General features: G+C 40.6%; 1 protein-coding gene across 1 annotated transcript in view; it reads left to right on the forward strand.

Moving 5' to 3' along the window:
- The window catches only part of LOC119903924 (alsin-like), a 32,659-nt gene that overhangs the window by 3,651 nt on the left and 13,512 nt on the right, over positions 1-15,496 (forward strand). Inside the window, 24 exon segments of the mRNA XM_038720224.1 lie at positions 881-1,105; positions 1,387-1,577; positions 2,554-2,586; positions 2,684-2,884; positions 3,033-3,082; positions 3,263-3,498; positions 3,807-3,894; positions 4,155-4,345; positions 5,706-5,874; positions 6,207-6,303; positions 6,587-6,664; positions 7,011-7,238; positions 7,553-7,724; positions 7,891-8,086; positions 8,399-8,464; positions 8,808-8,967; positions 9,884-10,015; positions 10,985-11,057; positions 11,060-11,112; positions 11,328-11,351; positions 13,628-13,698; positions 14,196-14,262; positions 14,846-15,024; positions 15,430-15,495. Of these exon segments, the coding sequence (XP_038576152.1) occupies positions 881-1,105; positions 1,387-1,577; positions 2,554-2,586; positions 2,684-2,884; positions 3,033-3,082; positions 3,263-3,498; positions 3,807-3,894; positions 4,155-4,345; positions 5,706-5,874; positions 6,207-6,303; positions 6,587-6,664; positions 7,011-7,238; positions 7,553-7,724; positions 7,891-8,086; positions 8,399-8,464; positions 8,808-8,967; positions 9,884-10,015; positions 10,985-11,057; positions 11,060-11,112; positions 11,328-11,351; positions 13,628-13,698; positions 14,196-14,262; positions 14,846-15,024; positions 15,430-15,495 (3,046 nt within the window).

Genomic DNA, 15,496 nt, shown 5'->3' on the forward strand with positions numbered 1-15,496 from the left:
CATTAACTGTCTATTCCCTATACAGTACACAGAAAGCAGGTTAATTTCGCTATCTGTCCTCATACACACGTATACTAACTGGAGACACCATTACAATCCACAATCCATCTTGAGATATTAAATGTAAATGTTTTATCACAACATAAATGGTTGTCAAACTTAATTATTTATATATCAGGGATGATCAGGAAAAGAAATAATTCCCACAGAAGCGTGAGATTTTACTTAGTACTTTTTTTAATTGATTAAGCCTATTAATCAATGAATAAAAACGAGTCATGAGTATGAAGTGATTCTGAATCATTCAGGATCATTGAGAAAATATTGTAACATAATATCAAACATAATTTATTGGAAGCGGAGATTTTCTGCGGGGAAGCCTTGTCCAAATTAGACGCCTGTCCTTTTTACTGGCCTATTGTGTGGCTACACGTGTTGACAAATAAATGCAGGTCTTTAGTCCATAAAGGTCCACCGATCAAAAAGTTTTTCAAAAAAATTGATCCAAGTTGAAATTACTACAGTAAACTTCAGTTTTTATCCTTTCAACATTAGTCTCTCTTTCTGTTTCTGTGCGGTTGGCCTAGATGGCCTGTCTCTCAGAGCTAGATTAAATGAATGACTCATAATGTAATATATAAAGTAATATTCACACTGGTTGAAATAAACATTTCCATAGTGGCCTAGTATCTCCCATCTTTACTGAGTTTTGTGTGAAAGATTTAAGCCTGTCCCATAAATAGGCAAGGTGAGCAAATAAATGCCTGGGCTATTATTTGAAGTTTTACGGTAACAAGTAAAGAAGTTCTACCCTGAGCTACAAGTGCGTCGGAGACGTCTTAAAGTCAAAATGAGCGTTACAGTTGTTGCTGTCTTCCAGGCGGTCTGGTGTATTCATTTGGTGAGCTGTTGTGGAGGGATCTGAGCATCCCAGTGTCCTCTCCGCTCCAGGAGGTCTCTCTGCTGGGGAGGACGGTGGTCCGTGTGGCTGCCGGCGGCTTTCACTGCGGAGCGCTGAGCGAGCAAGGCACCGTCTTCATGTGGGGGGAGAACACTGCAGGACAGTGTGGGCTTACTGACAGGGACACAGACACAAGTATCACAGGTTGGTCAGAAACTTTCCTTCTGTCTTACTTCCTTCTTTCTGTTCTTCACCGTGTCCACACACTACTTGCCCTTTTCACTTTCTTCTTCCCTCAGTGTCTGCATCTAATCCTTCATTCCTATAATCCATTGTTGAGAAATAGGCAATTTTTTGGCCTCTTTTTTTTCCTATCATTTGTCTTTCTTTAAATTTGACTTATCCTTTTTCGTATCTAGTCAATTGCTAAATGTGTTTGTCAGACAATAAATAAGAAATAAGCTATGTAAAATATCCTGTGTCAGTTTCAGAGCCATGCCCAGTGACTGTGGTGGACAGTGACGTTGTTCCTCCAGCTGTGGTTCGGGTCGTGGATCTGGCTTTAGGACGGGAGCACAGCCTGGCTCTGTCGGCCCAGAATGAGCTGTGGGCGTGGGGCAGCGGCTGCCAGCTTGGCCTGGTCACCAGCACCTTCCCTGTATGGAGGCCAAAGAAGGTAAGTTTTTGTAAGGCTCAATAAATTTCAGCATTCGAAATTCAGAATGAATAAATTAACTTTATTTATATAGCACCTGTCATGCACAGAATACAGCTCAAAGTGCTGCAAAGTTCAAAACATAAACAAGAATGAAGAGAGAGAAGGAGTTACTCTATATAAAATAGCATTAACACATTTCTTAGAACAATTAAAACCGAGAGCTGCTGGTTGTAGGCTATATTAAAAATAAACTATTTGAGTTGTGACATTGGGAATAGATAAATAGAGTTGCAATGATTAATCGACTTGTTGTCAACTATTAATTAATAGCCAACTATTTTGATAATCGATTAATTGGTTTGAGTTTTTAAAATAAAAGTCAACATTCTGTGATTCCAGCTTCTTAAATGTGAATATTTTTTGGTTTCCTTACTATATGACAGTAAATGTAAAATCTTTGGGTTGTGGACAAGACATTTGAGGAGACATCATCTTGGGCTTTGGAAAACAATGATTGACATTTTTCACGAAACAAATAGGAAATAATCAACAGTGAAAATAATTGTTACTTTAAAAAGCAGTGGAGGATCTTACGGGTCATGGAAGATCATAAAGTGATAGGGAGTCTGAAATAGAATGGGACGTGGCCATTTAGTGCTTTAAAAACGTGTTTTTAATTTTATGACCGCTCATTTCAGTTGTTATTAAAACGCTGACAGTAGCATTCTGAAAGGTCTGCCCTTTTGCAGTGGCTGCTTTTGATGTATGTATGTATGTAGAGTATATGAAAGCCATTGACTCAACCCTGTTGTGGGTATTGAAACTCTTTACTATTGATTATTTTCAAACTGGGGAGAGAGCCAGTCAGACTAATGTGTTAACTGTTTGATGGTGAACTGATGGCCTTCTTGTATGTGTGTGCATGTGAGCACTTGACAAAACTGTCAATTTAAATGTAATTATTACAATTTAATTATTTACATCTCTGGCACAGGTGGAGCACTTGGCAGGCAGGCATGTAATTCAGGTAGTTTCTCTTCCTGTTATCTTTGTTGCCACATTTAAATTACAGTGAATGCAAATGTTCTGTGTCCAGAAATACCATCTCTATTTATTTCCCACAGGTGGCTTGTGGTGCCTACCACAGCCTGGCCCTGGTTCGCAGTTTACCTCCACAGAACTACAATACCCAGAATCCTTCGGAGACAAGGGAGCAGGGCCAGTCACCTCACCTCTTAGTGACAGAGAGGGAGGAGCCGTGTGCAGTTGATACTGGTCACTACTGTCCGCTGGGGGTGGAGCTGACTGAAGGCATGACAGGCGAGGTAAATAAACTCCAAGAGGAGAAATCATCCTGTCGCAACCAGAAAGATATGAAACTACATAATCTAGAGGCCGTAAAAATCTGTTACGACATGATCTTTGATTTACAGAGATTTTGGGTTGACTCCCAACTTTGGTTTGCATTCCCAGACCTCTCCCAGAAGAAGAGCCCAAGGACGAAGTCTCCAACCTGGGGGAAGGTCAGCTGGCAGCAGTTCATGTCCATTTTCTGAAGACTGCAAATCTAACACTAAACAGTACAGAATGACTCATGGGTCTCTCTTTTATACTTAAATCTTTACATTTTTGCATGTAATGTTTTGCTATTTCAGTTATTCTGCGTTCTCTCTCTTTCCCTTCTCTCCATTGCAAAACTTCAGGAAGAATCTTCCAGTTCACACCAAGCTCGAGCCAGGTGGGCACACCGACCCTCTCACTCAGTCAGACAGCAGCCTCAGGTCTCACCCACTGTCAGGCTGGAGAGCCAGTGACAACTCCGCTTTCCCTGACGAAATGGACATTCAGAACCTCCTCCAGAAAATATCTAGTCAGTCATTTGAGATGCGCCACATCGCTGGACCAGGAGATACCGACTCACTGAGCAGTTACACTTCAGGTTGGTGATTCAGTTCTGTTCTGTCTCCTTTTGTTTTGAAGTTTGTTTATTTGTTCATATCTTTATCCCTGTGGTCTTTTGGCTTTTTGTTCCCAAACTTGTTTATTCTTTTTCACTAGTTCCTTTCCTGTAGCTCGTTCATTTTGTCGTTCATTGCTTCTTTGATTCTTCCCTCATGCATTCCTTTGCTCGCCCCGTTGTTTGTTTTGACTTTGGTCTTTGCAAGTTTTGTATTTAATATATTTTCTTTCACCTCTGGAAAAACATCTCTGTTTTTCTTCTGTCTCTCCCGCCATCGTTCTCTCCAGATGACAGTTGTGTTTCCTCAACTCCTTCCACGGATCTGTTGACTTCCAGTTACAAAGAAGACTCACCAATTAAGAGTCAAACCAACAAGTAAGACCAAGTTTATTTGACAATGAGGCACTTTTTAGGCAATTAAATTAATCAGTGTGTCAATAATCTCATGTTGAGAGGTAAAATAGCATAATGAAAACTTTTATTGCTATTTTGGTGGATCTTTATTTTATTCAGAAGATGTTCTGCTGATGCAGATACACACTCAAACTAAACTCAGTTATGCTGCAGTATCCACATACCAAGGTGCCTCACATAAGGCGAATTTGAGCCCTGATTTTTGACCTCCTTTCCCACAGTAACAGTGGAGTGGCCGTGCCGTACTCCTCCTCCCCAGTGTGTTTGGAAGAAGTTCGTCTTTGTCTGGAGGCGGAGAAGCAGGCGCTGCAGGGCCAGAAGAGCTACAGTCTCACAAACATAAACCAGACAGGGAAATCAGGAGCAAACCTGAGACGCTCCCTGCCTGGAACACCCATATGTGGTAGGAATGGTAGGGTGTGAACAACTACACTTTTGGGAGATCATTTGTTTTTTTGCCAAGAGTTAGATGAGAAGATTGATACCCTGAGCTTTAAGTATGGAACCAGGATGCTATTAGCTTAGCATAAAGACTACAAGAAACAAAGATTTAAAGCATGTAACTCCCTCTAAAATTATAAGTTTTTACATTTCTGTTTTGTGTTTTAAAATAAACCAGCAAGATACATCATGTTAATTAGCCATGAGCTTTAGAGGTGCTGCTAGGGGTGTTTTTTAATTTTGGATAGAGCCAGGCTTGCTATTTCCCACTGTTTCCAGTCTTTATGCTAAGCTTTTTCTGGCTTCATTAAGTGTGCTATTGCCTGTGGAGTCTTTATAGATGCCAGGCACCAGACAACATAATTATCATTTTAGCAACAAAATATGCCACCTCAGGCTGCCAATACACTTCTCATACATTTTCTGGTATCAGTGAAATAAACAAAATGAGCAGTTTCTGCCTGTTTCAGACGTCATCGTTGTTATCTAGAGGTAACAGTATTTGCTTTCTTGAGATAACATGACAATTAACTTGTTATCAAGAGAAAATTTAAAAAATGACTTCATTTAAAATTAGAAAGCTTATTGTTACAAATGCTGGGCAGACAACAGGATTTGACCTTCAGGAAAACCGGTGACGCAGAAGACTAACTTCTTGTTTTCTGTTTGCTCATAGTTTCAGGAGTGTCAGAATGAAAGTCTGATTTTGAATAGAAGTAAACAGTTGCTAACATTTGTTAACCTGTGTGGCTGCACAGAAAGGTTTATACCAACTTTAACACAACTTATCTCATGTTTATATTCTTACATTAAGAGTCAGAGTTTTTCCTTTAGTTTTTCCTGCTTTCTGTTGTTATTGCTGTGGGTCCTCAACTTGACAGACATGCTGTTTTGGGGATACAGAGTTTTACAGTTGGTTTCAGAGGAGCTCACTAAGTCGTTAGGGTGTGTTCATACCAAACCTGTTTGGTGCAGTTTAGATGTGAAGTTTATTAAATGTGAGGTGAGAAAATTGCAGTCTGAACATCTGGTGCAGTTTGTTTGTGGAGAGAACGCAACACAGCCCGGCTACAGGCTTATGTTATGCTTGTTATGTGTGACACTTTGTGTATAGATTTTCTCTGATCATGTCTGCTATTCCCTCTCTCATGTTGCCGTAGGAGACACATCGTCTACTTGCTCTGTTTGTAGTCGCTGTTGTTACATACAACAGATGAAGTGCATTTGCAGTCTTGACAGACGCTCAAATGTAACTAGTAGGTGATGGTTCAGTTGGTTAAAACAACACTGTAACCAGGACTTTCTCATTAGGTCGTGTGTTTTTCTTTCAGGGTCTCCACGGCGACGGCGGCCTTGTCCCTGTAGGCCATCGTCTGCTGGTCGAAATCACGCTGCTGCACCGGAGGAGGCCGGAGACGGCCTGCCGTATCTGGAGACAGAAGTGTGGAGCTGGGGCCGCGGGTCTGAGGGGCAACTGGGCCACGGAGATCAGCTCGCTAGGTGTGGACACACAAACGCACACACCACTTAAAATATATCCTGTATGTATGTGTGTGTTTGTGTATATATATGTGTGTATATATATACAAACATATATATATGTGTGTGTGTGTGTGTGTGTGTGTTTGTATAATACACACATATACCACTTACACCACTTATAATATATCTTGGCTTGTATAGATATATTCTACATTTACAAAAATCAATATGAGAAAATAATACGACAGAAAGAGGTAGACGAAACATCTCCTGTATAGACAAACTGTTATGTGTGTGTGTGTGTGTGTGTGTGTGTGTGTGTGTGTGTGTGTGTGTGTGTGTGTGTCCAGACTCCAGCCGCTGTGTATCAAGTCTTTAACAGGCGAGGAGGTGATCAAAGTCGCTGCAGGGTCACACCATTCAATGGCTCTCACCGCTCACTGCCAGGTAACATACACAGAGCACACACACACACATACGATGGTTCTTCTATACATGACATAAGATGCTACTCAGCCACTGACACTTTCAATAACTATCATAACTACGAGCCTTACCTTAATCTCAACCTCAACCTTGAGCTGTTAAAGTCTCATACAACACTTTAGGCGAAGTCTGACTAGAATGTCATCACTTTCAGGGTCTAAAAATCAAATTGTTCCTGACCTCACAAACGTAGAAGTACAAGAGCACACGCAGATTTACACAAACCAACTCTCGCGTTTTGCAGGTGTACTCGTGGGGCAGCAACATGTGTGGACAGCTCGGCCACGTCAACAGTCCTGTCACTGTACCTCAACAAGCAAAGGTACACAACAATCTGTTCTTCAAGTCATCCGGTCATTAGTGCTCAACTAATACTAGTCATATATTTATTTGTTTCTTGAAATGCTGATTTCTTCTTCACATATTCACTGACATAAATTCACACAATCGACAACAACAATATATATATATATATATATATACTGCACAGTATACTGTATTCCAGGTACTGTGTGCATGTAACAACAACACATAACAATATACTGTAAAGAAATGTATGAATTTACAGGTTATCATTGAATCATGTTGAAGTCACACAAACAGATCTACAACAAGCCAGTAAATCACCTAATGGCAGTCTGTGTTTTGTCCCTGGCGGGCCACTGTAGCTGTCCGAGGATCTAAGGGTTTGGGACTTGTCAGCCGGTCAGAGCCACTCCCTCCTCCTGGCGGATGGAGACTGTGTCCAGCCAGTCCTGTTGTACTGCGGCCTGCAGCGAGAGCCAATGTCAGCGCAGAGTGAGAGGTCACACCAGAGTCAAAGTTCATGCCAGAGGTCACCCAGCAGAGCAGAGAGTTACACAGTCAGACCCACCCTGCTGCCCTTCTGCATGGAGGTTTGTATGAAACAGAACAGTTTGTGGAACAGGAGTGACAGTAGAGAAGATAATGGGTGGGGCACTTTTCCAACTGTAACACTGGAGTATGTTTTTCTCTTAGTATGGTTCAGAAAAAGTATGCTTGTAAAGCTACATCTGTGGTATTGTATCAGACAGCAGATACATGCATCCCACAGAGACAGCAGTTTAAAATCTGGTTGACACACATTGAACAAAGAGACAAAATAAAAAAAGAAAGAATGCAAGCTTGAAAAAGCCGTTTTCATGCAGTTAATGTGTGACTAACAGTTCTTTCTTCTGTGTATGTGTAGATGGGTTACATTAGAAGTGTGTGCAGCGGCGGTCAGAGTTATGCGTTGCTGGCAGACCAGAACGTCATGGGTTTTATCTCAGCTATCCATGAGCTGGCCTCCAGAGAGAGACAGTTCTACTGCTGGTTGAGCGACGTCAAGAAGCTCCTCCTCACACCGCTACGCAACAGAGGTGTGAGGGTCTCTGTGCTGTGGCATATCTTCTCGGCATTCCCACCTCTGACCCCTTTTACTATTGTGCAAAATACAACAAATAATCTGTGAAATAATGCATGCCGGCCTTGAGCGTCTAGTCAGTGCTGTAATAGTAAATTTTATGTGTGTGTTCTCCTCCACAGAGAATTTGAGTCCGTCGTTAGGTAAGCCATGCGCTGATCTCTTCTTCTCTCTTTGTGAGAGTTTTGTTCGTTTGAGCGTCCTGATCGGTCGACACTCCACGTCACTCAGCTACTTCCTGCACAGCGAGCAGGGCCGTGATGTCACTGCCCTTCCCCTGCTGACGCACACTGATCACTTTCTGGACATTTATAAAGAGTAAGGGTCACCTTTTGTCTGTACACACAAAACGTCCATTCTTGTTAGAAAGAGAAACTCTGTCACATGAGTTCAAAACACAAACCAGAAAGGTGGCATTGTTTTTCCAGAGCAAATAAGCTTGCGGAATTCTCTGTTGACAGTAGATTCAAGGACTGAACAGCCTGAAAAATTTCATTTCAGCAATAGTAAGAATACCACTGATGTTAGATAGAGGATACAAGTTGTTTTCACCAAGGACTTACTGATTATTTAACATTCCTCTATTGTATCTAAAATAAAACATCTCCTTGCCTCTGTGTCTCTCTCCAGGTATTGCTCTTCAGTAGGTAACTTCCATGTGATGGGTGGATTCCAATCACTCCATAAACTCTCACTGTAAGCTCCTTCATTTCTTCTTTATGTTTTCACTTGTGAGGAGTGCTGCTCGCCTCACTTGCTCCAAAAGTCATCGACTCCTCTGCAAAAGCCGCCAGCAACAGTGCCTTTTTTTTTTTGGTCTCAATGTAGCCTTAATGGTAGCAGGAAAATTATCTCTATTAATTCTGATGATCAAGCTTGGGCTAAACCAGTTTTCCCCCCAAAACAAGCCCCAAGCTTAAAACACATCACTTCCTGTGCAGCAGGAAAGAGTTACCAAACATCAAGTTTTCAGAATTCCATCGACTGAAAACACATTTAGATAAAAATAACTTATTTCTCTTTGTGTGTCTCTGTCCAGCGAGTGTTTAGGCTCTCAGCAGACCACGCTCGCTCTGCTGTGTGTATCAGACCAGTCTGCCAGTGGTGACGTTGATCTGGTTTCGTTGTTGTACTGGCCGCTGCAGCAGCTCCATCAGTACAGCCGAGTCCTGCTCAAACTTGCGGTCTGTTATGATGTGGTGAGGAGCAATCTCTGCTTCTTCTTTCTGTCGGCACTTGTGCTCTTTCTCACTGAAACACTCTTTTGATCTTCCTTTTTTTTCTCTCTCTCTTTCCAGATGTCTGTATTTCCCATGATTGAGTAACTTTTGATATATTGTAACTTATTACTGTCATTGTGTTGGCTCAAATATAAGATGCTCCACCTCTTCCTTTATGAAGATATAGTAAGAGTGATTGAAAAAAACATTATATTCATGTAGCTGGTGCTTTTATCCAAAGCTACTTACAAGAAGTGCACTGAACCGTACAGGTGCATCTCAAAAAATGCGAATGTTGTTGAAAAGTTCATTTTCTTCTGTAATTTAATTCAAAAAGTGAAACTTTCATATATTCTAGATTCATTACACATAAAGTGAAAATGTTCAGGCCTTTTTTTTGTTTTAATCTTGAAGATTACGGCAGACAGCTCATGGAAATCAGAACTCCAATATCTCAAAATATTATAGAATTTTAGAATAAAGAATTTATTATACAGAAATGTCGACCTGAGAAGAGCTCTAATTAGCTAATTAACTCAAAACATATATATATATTTTTTTTGGGAAGCTGTGGGAGATTTTGACTTCATTATCTTTAAACATTGACAATAACACATTTAGAGCATTTTACCGTCTTGACAGAGGTTTACGCTTTCTTGTGTTCAGTCAGTCCCCATCATAATTACTACATTGAATATATTCCACTGTGTCAGCCTCATTTCGTGGGCAGAATTAAAATGGTCAGATTTGCAGCCTGCTAGAATGTCTCTAAACTGTGATCTGTTAATGGAGATACACGTTTGTATAAAAGCTGGCCAAGTTAACTCTTCTGTAGGTTCTGAAATGAAAAGAAAAAACAATTAAACCTCTCTCACTTTTTCTTTCTCACCCCCAGTTAACAACAGAGTATCAGTCCCTCCATCAGGGCTGTGGTCAGTATGAGTCCCTTTCTTTGTCCTTGTTGAGGAGGAAGAAGGAGGCGGAAACCACCTTCCTCTTCTGGAAGAACCACTCTGGAAAAACTACAGTAAGCACAAATCTGTGTTAAGTTATTTAAACCGGCTTTCATTCTTTCTGATTGTACTGTTTAGGTAAGAAAATGTTACATACGGTGAAAATAATTTCTGAGGTCTACTCAGAGAAAACGCCACGCCAGCACACAGGATATAGGAACAGCTTTATTCACCAAACATGGCTTTTGTTGTTCCTTTTAAATCAGATATTATTCACAGAGACTTTTTGCAACAAGTCCTGTAGGTTATCTGATAGCTGAGGTTGAGATCAGGGGTTGGGTTGTAGTTATAGTCTGCAAGTTCTATCAAGCAGAAGGCACAACTCAAGAGAGATACATGTCAATAGTCCAGAGCAGGTAGTGAACGTGTCGCTGTTACATATACTTGATGTCAGTGCTCAGATGGAAACCCTCTTCCCCCAAAACGAGTGAGTGATATGCAGATCAAAGCTAACTAATGTGACCATTAAATCACAAATGTCAACATGTTGATTGTCTTTAGTGGCTAGTTTTCTACAGTGGAACAGAAAGTCTCAAGGTGGTAATTTGTAAATGCAGCATGTCCCTCTACTGAATCTACTCACCTGGTTAAAGCTAGGGTCGCAAGAGACTTTAGATGTATCCAACTGAAATAATCCCACTCCTTCCCTTCCAAATCCACTCCCTCAATACACATGTTCATGTGCAGTGAGTGCACAGACAGAGTGCACAGACAGAGTGCACACAGGTAGGTTGGCTGGGCTTATTACAGGCGTGTGACAGCCACAGATACCGGATATTTTTAGGAGCATTTGATTTATTGATTGCTGTCGGGATGTAAAGAGGTTTTCAACAAATATAAACAAATATAACAAAAAATGCTTCTGAAATACCTTACCACTAGCTTTAATGCAGACAAGGTTACTGGTGAAGTGTAATACACAGTTTTATTCTACAGGTGGTGAGATTTTAATAAAGAAGCATACATGTGTGTTTGTTCATCAGGAGGTTCTGCGTCTGCCGCAGCGCCGTGTGGTGTGTGAAAGCAGCAACAGATCTCTAACTCTGCAGAACGCCGGCGCTTCTCCAACCACTGGTTCATGCTGTTCAATGACGCACTGGTGCACACGCAGGTACACACACACCCAGCACCCAGAAAATCTGTACAAAATGATTGTATTGTACAAAAACTTCAGATTGTATCACCCGCTGTTTAAACATAATCAAAATCTACTTTGTCAGTCTTGTTCAGATCAGACAAAGCTTCCACTGGATCTGTGTGTGCATCTCTTTCTTCCTGCCATTTATGAAAGTTTATATTTGTACATTGTATCTTTCATTCACGCAGGGCGCCATTCCCTCTCAGAGCCTTGTAAGTATATCTGACATCAGTTGAACCACCCTGAGCTTTGTTCCGCAGCAGCATGGGTGGGCTGGCCTCTGCTCAGTGCTTTCACTCTGACAGGTTCACTAATGCTAAAAGGACTTTTTATTGTCTTGCCTGATTCTGAGCTTTAGCCGCCACACAGCAGGCTGCTGTGTGTATATTTGAGTTTAGACATGTTTGCAGTTAATAAGTAGGGGTGTGACGAGATCTCGTCCCTTGAAATCTCGCGAGATTAAATTATGAAAAGATTTCTTGTCAGGTGAAAAGCTGTCTTGCAAGACAAAACATTTTTCACACGCTGTCAAGCCACACATTAATTTTCTCACGCGGTGAAATATAAATGTATCTTAAAACTTATAAGACTCAAAGAGCGAATCAACTCCGCCCAGCTGATTGATACCAGCGTACGCTGAGATAGTAATCAGCTGAACACACTCGCGTTGGGAGTGCAGACAGCTGTGATGAGTGCTAACCACATAACTGGTAGAGTTTTGCAACATAAACATCTAACGTTAGAAACTGAAGCCGGGCTTGCTCTGTTTGGGACTGTGAGCACTTGATGAGCTGTTGAAGTTAACATGTATGTGGATTTATGGTGAGATTTCTGCCTGATCAGAAGTGTTTCAGTTTCTTTCGGTTTCACAAGCAACAGGCAGTCCCAAACTGCGTCGGTCAAACGTTCTGAAGGGGATAACGTTACTACCAGCGGATCAATAACATAACGCACAGCAGAGTAAAGGGCAAGTAGACTTATTAAATGATGACGTTAGTCTAGTAGTAATAAGATTTTTGTGAAAGATATGTGGGAGAGATTCTGAATGTGCAAAAAGTTTTTGACCATGAGCAGAAAATCTGATGAAACACAGGAGTTATTAAAGTCCAGGAGATTATTACCAAATTAAAATTAAATAATGTATCATTCTGGTGAAAATGTGACACAATCACATTTAACGAGGTTACTTTCCCAAACAAAGACACAAAGAAGAGGGAACACTAAATCATGACTCATCAAAAGTTGATCTACAGGAGAAACAGATCTGATAGCAGCACAGAATCACTGAGAGCTGCACTGACTTATATTCTGTTATAGTTAGGCACCTGCCACCTGAATTTCTCTTTAGATAGAAAAATCACCATAAACTGGTGCTTAAATAATCATCAGAATTCAGGAATTAAAGTGTTTAATGCTCAGATAAATCTCGTCTTGCCTCGATCTCGTGAATCCAATCTCAGATCTCGTCTCGTGGGTTAAGTGTCTCGTCACACCCCTATTAATAAGTGGTGAAAACACAAGAAGTCACAGTTGCAGTAGCTCATAGCCCCTAAAGATGCTAGTGAAAAGATGTAACTCACCACTACATTTTAGCTTCGTGTTTGTTATAGTGTAAAACAGTTTGAACCCTAAATCACAGTTTGTTTTCCTCTCCGTCAGATGCAGGGTGGTGTGTTAATAAACAGTAGATAGTGGTGAAACTGTGTGTTATCTGTGGTTTCTGGTTAATGTCCTGTGTTGTGTATGAGAACGCTGACATACAGTTAATCCAGCGTTACACATGTGAACTCATCTCGCCTTGTAAATGTAATAGTTAGACTTTGTTATGTTAAACTGGACAAAATTTAACTGGAAGGAGCATATCGCAGATTTTGCATGTTTTTGTGCATTATTAATAAATCACACATACTTTGCACTTCTACCTTCCGGGCTGCCTTGCTTTTAGTTCAGTCCAGTGTATTGTGAAACTCATTTTACAGGGATTGAAACTTAAGATAAGTGAATCAATCGAAAATCCTAAGGCATGCTGTGGGAAATATTTAAGTTTGGTTAGCAGTGTTTGTCTGGTGTGTTCTGGTTTAGTTTCATGGGCTTAAATAATGAAAAAGAAGTGGTGTGGAAACATAAGTGAAATATCTAAACAAATCATATCAAAACTAAATTGACGAAACGATACTAAATACAGTAAGAGACTTTAATAAAATCAGGAACCAACATTTTTCACACACACATACTGAGATTACACTGGAGATCTTTTGTTTAACTTCCCTGATTCACCAGAAAATTAAAAACTACATTGAGACATGTACATAATGCCGATCTGTTCGTCGCTCACTCACACACACATGATCTGGATTTGGTCATTTCTGAAAACATTGGATTTGGTAATCTCTGATAGTGTGATGACACCTAATGTGAGAAGTATCAGTGTCCCACTTATGCAGAAAGATGGTGATTAAATACCGCCGCTCTGTCTCTCTCTCTGCAGTTCTCCACATTTCACGTCTATCCTCTGACCTGTCTGTGGGTGAAACCAGTTACTGATGACAGCAGCGGACTGTGAGTTTGTTGTATTAAAAAAATGCAAACTATGACTAAAGTAAACCTTTAAAACCTCTTTAAACCATAAAATCCAAGTGGTGAAAGGAAGTGAAATTTGTTCTCTTCGTGCACTTTATATTGACTCAATTCTTTGGATTTAGCATCTAGTGGCCACTACATGAACTGCACTTTAAGGCGCTTGAGCACTGGTGAACATTCAGCCAAGGTGGTTGGCTCATACCTTATTTTTTCTGAAACTCATTTTCATACGATAGCTGGAACATCTCGCTGACAGTGCAGTGGGTCTTAGTTGTACCTGAGACAGGTCAAGTCTAAGCGCAGATACTGACCTGCTTAAAACGTTAATCTGAATCCCATTTTGTATGATTTTTATTTTTTATTTTTTTCCAAAAGCCACAGAAAAAGTGGGTTTTTACATTTTCTGCATCATTTCTGTTAAAACATTTATTCATATAGATCAAGTTTATTACTGTCCTTGTTTTGTGTTTCTTCAGCTATGCCATCAAAATTACATGTCCAGAGGAGAGTTTCACCCTGGTGGCCTCGACACCACAAGAGAAGGTAAATTTATGATTTATACACTTATAACCGCTTATTGCAACTTGGGTGTCATTGAAAATTTGTCATAGCAAATATACTATATAAATATATATAGTATACTGCAAATTTATCAACAAAAAAAAATCAATATTGTTAAAAAAATTAAGCTTCAACGTCAATAGGGATACGATTTGTGAATAAATGATTAGTCTAGGCATTATAAATGGTTCAGCATTATTACTGAACAGTAAAGAGTAGCACATCTTTTTAAGCAAAGCTTTTTATGTCTTGTTTTGGCCATCAGCTGCAAGCATTAAATACAACTACCGTTAGCTGACACTAAGAAACAGGCTGGACGAGGTAGAACACATAATTATGGGAGCAGTAACAGTATCAGGACATCTAGTTGTAAGGGGTTTCAACAATGGCCAATCACAGAGACACCTCGCATGTCTCCAAAAGCAGAATGTGTCCCTTTTTATTAGTTGAGTTTAGTCAGGAGGCACTGAAATATCCTCAGAATATATTATGATTATTTTGTTGTCATCTTTCATTCAGAATTCTCTGCTCATATTCTGCCTATTTTATTGTTTCCTTTCTCCAGAACAAGTGGCTGCGATCTCTTAACCAGGCGGTGGATCAGGTGTTGGGCGGTGGAGGTCAGGGGTCGTCGCCGGGGATGACGGCAATGTCTCGCAAGGCCTCCTACACGTTCTCCGGAGAGGGACGGTTTAAAGACGCCCAGTACACTGGGGGCTGGCTGGCAGGACGGGTTCATGGCAGGTTAGCGAGCATTTCATCTCCGTCTCTGCAGCTACAGTGTGTACTGAATAATGTTGGCAGTGTGTTCATTGTTTTTTGCAGCCCACTATAAACTCTTGGATACTGGAGTGTCCTTGAATGCACCATGAGGAAGAATATTGAAAATGTTCCCAGCTAATACCTGTAGTACTTGTAGTAAATCAGTAGAGACCTGACCAGTACCCAAATAAATGAATGACCAATCAAAACATGTGCAGGGAGTGAGTGAAGCCAGAGTGAACTGTGAACAGACAATTTCCAGTATTGTTGAATCCAGAATGAAGGCTGAAATTGATTCTACCTGGTAGTAGCTAATTAAATGGCCACCGAGTGTTAACACTGGCTCTGTGCAAATAGTTGGATAGTAAAATATATTTGCCTTAACAGAGGTACCATGAAGTGGCCAGATGGACGTACCTACAGCGGGAACTTTAAGAATGGACTGGAGGATGGG

This window comes from Micropterus salmoides, unplaced genomic scaffold (genome assembly GCF_014851395.1).
Source record: "Micropterus salmoides isolate LMB-PRFRI ecotype aquatic unplaced genomic scaffold, ASM1485139v1 Ms_hic_scaffold_15, whole genome shotgun sequence".
Classification (NCBI taxonomy): Eukaryota; Metazoa; Chordata; class Actinopteri; order Centrarchiformes; family Centrarchidae; genus Micropterus; species Micropterus salmoides.